Source organism: Pinus tabuliformis, chromosome 3_2 (genome assembly GCF_031772625.1).
Source record: "Pinus tabuliformis cultivar Carrire ecotype Pingquan chromosome 3_2, CPIR1, whole genome shotgun sequence".
Taxonomy (NCBI): domain Eukaryota; kingdom Viridiplantae; phylum Streptophyta; class Pinopsida; order Pinales; family Pinaceae; genus Pinus; species Pinus tabuliformis.
This window is the reverse complement of record NC_142302.1, coordinates 1,057,042,490-1,057,044,217: the sequence shown is the minus strand read 5'-3', so window position 1 is coordinate 1,057,044,217 and position 1,728 is coordinate 1,057,042,490. Positions and strand designations below refer to the sequence as shown.

Sequence of the window (1,728 nt, the reverse complement as noted above, 5' to 3'; positions counted from 1 at the left end):
AAAATAAATCACGACTTTTACGCTCTTGTTAAAACTAAGTATGGTGTTAGCAATTCTAATTTCAGAAATCAACTATGGGAAAGTCATTTACAAAGACAAGTCAACTTCAATAAATCCAATAAAACTAATTTCTTTATTAAAAAAACCACCCTGGAGCTCTTTGAATCCTCTAAAATGATGATACACAAATGGGAAATCGCTTCACTCTATGAATAGTCTTTTCTTCCCAACTAAAATTATGATGCTTTCTTCTTTTATACGCAGTGGTTATCACGATCACAGTTCTGGCCATCGGGCACCTAGACGAGAACAGACTATACATCATCCAGTTCACAACCTTTGCTCTCTCCGACTTTGTCCGAGCATAGGGGATGCTGACAGTGCGATCAACCTGGGCAGCTCCTTCTCATGCACTGAACAAATACGAATTTTCTCAATTCTGCTGGCTACACACTATACCAGGCTCTACTTGACTAGAAGCTCTATAACACTATTCAACTACTCATAGCAATGGAGTCTCACCGAATAAATTCTCTCTAGCTCACTAACAGGCTCTGATACCAATTGAAAGGAATGATCAGAATACAACACAGCGTACTAACAAAAAAAACTACACATTTAAAAATACAACAGTGTGAAGCTACAGTTGCCTTACAACACTCACAATCCCTAAAATACATGTTACAACCTTGACTATGCATACAGACTATGTTTCGTCTCAATTTATACAAAGCTATGTTACAACCTTGACTATGCATACAGACTATGGTTCATCTGAATTTATACAAAAACTGAGTAGGTTAATTTGCCCTTTCGACGCTTAACAAGTTGAGGTGGTGATGGATCTTTGAAAGTTGAAGAGATCTTGGCGTTGGCACTTCTTCGACGCAGGACAAGTCATGGCGGTGATTAATCTGTCACGCGGGCGTAATTATTTCCAACAGTTTCATGCTGTGTTAAGAGACGACACTAACGACACCATGAGGTCTCTACTTCATTTCCTGTCAGATCATGGGTCTCCCTTCATGATCAGCATCCATTCATACTTCAGCTACATCGGCGATAGGGTCTCCATTTCTCTGGACTACGCTCTGTTTAGATCAACGTCTACATTGGTGCAGGATAGGGGTTGCAGCTACATCAAATTATTCCATGGAAGCCTTGGGTTATCCCAACATTGCACTCATCGTTACTGAGAGCTGATGGCCTTTAGGGGCGCGGATGTGGCATGATTCACAACGCTCCTACTTATAACAACAATCTAATCCGACATGTGCTATCAAATGCAGGGACTTCCAAAAGGCCGACGACGAGCATTAATAGCTATACCTTCGCCCTTTCTAACGAGAATCAAAAAGTAGGCCCTGAGACGGAACGTCACTTTGGGCTCTTCTACCCTAATCCATAGTCTGTACACTATGTCAACTTTACTCCATAATTGTCCCAGTAAGTTGGACGCACTCATGAAGCCAATATGAACATGTCCTCTATATGTGAACTGCCTTGATACATATATTATCTAACGTGTTGATGCACCGTTAATCCTTCTAAAACTAAATTATTTCAATACAGTATTGAAAGCTTTGAGTAGTACTTTTTGAAGCGTAATGTCTTTGGATTTATTTTAGAAAGTGAAATCCTTTCATGTTTGGAAATTTTGTTTCGAATAGAGATATTATCCGACAGGGTAACTCGTATAGCAGTGTTTCATCACTATCTACAATCCTT

At 39.7% G+C, this 1,728-nt stretch overlaps 1 protein-coding gene across 1 annotated transcript; it reads left to right on the top strand.

The window, feature by feature from the left end:
• The first annotated feature begins 899 nt into the window (after positions 1-899).
• Positions 900-1,408, top strand: LOC149184242 (glucan endo-1,3-beta-glucosidase-like). The gene is made up of 2 exons (XM_089415279.1): positions 900-1,115; positions 1,214-1,408. The coding sequence occupies exons 1-2, from the start codon at positions 900-902 to the stop codon at positions 1,406-1,408; spliced, it is 411 nt and encodes a 136-aa protein (XP_089271405.1).
• Positions 1,409-1,728: the final 320 nt, after the last annotated feature.

Bases quoted from the DNA above. Each gene is read 5' to 3' on its own strand.
- LOC149184242 (XM_089415279.1), top strand. From the start codon at position 900: ATGGCGGTGATTAATCTGTCACGCGGGCGTAATTATTTCCAACAGTTT. The intron at 1,116-1,213 runs GTGCAGGATAGG...GATGGCCTTTAG, and splicing joins TTAGATCAACGTCTACATTG to GGGCGCGGATGTGGCATGAT.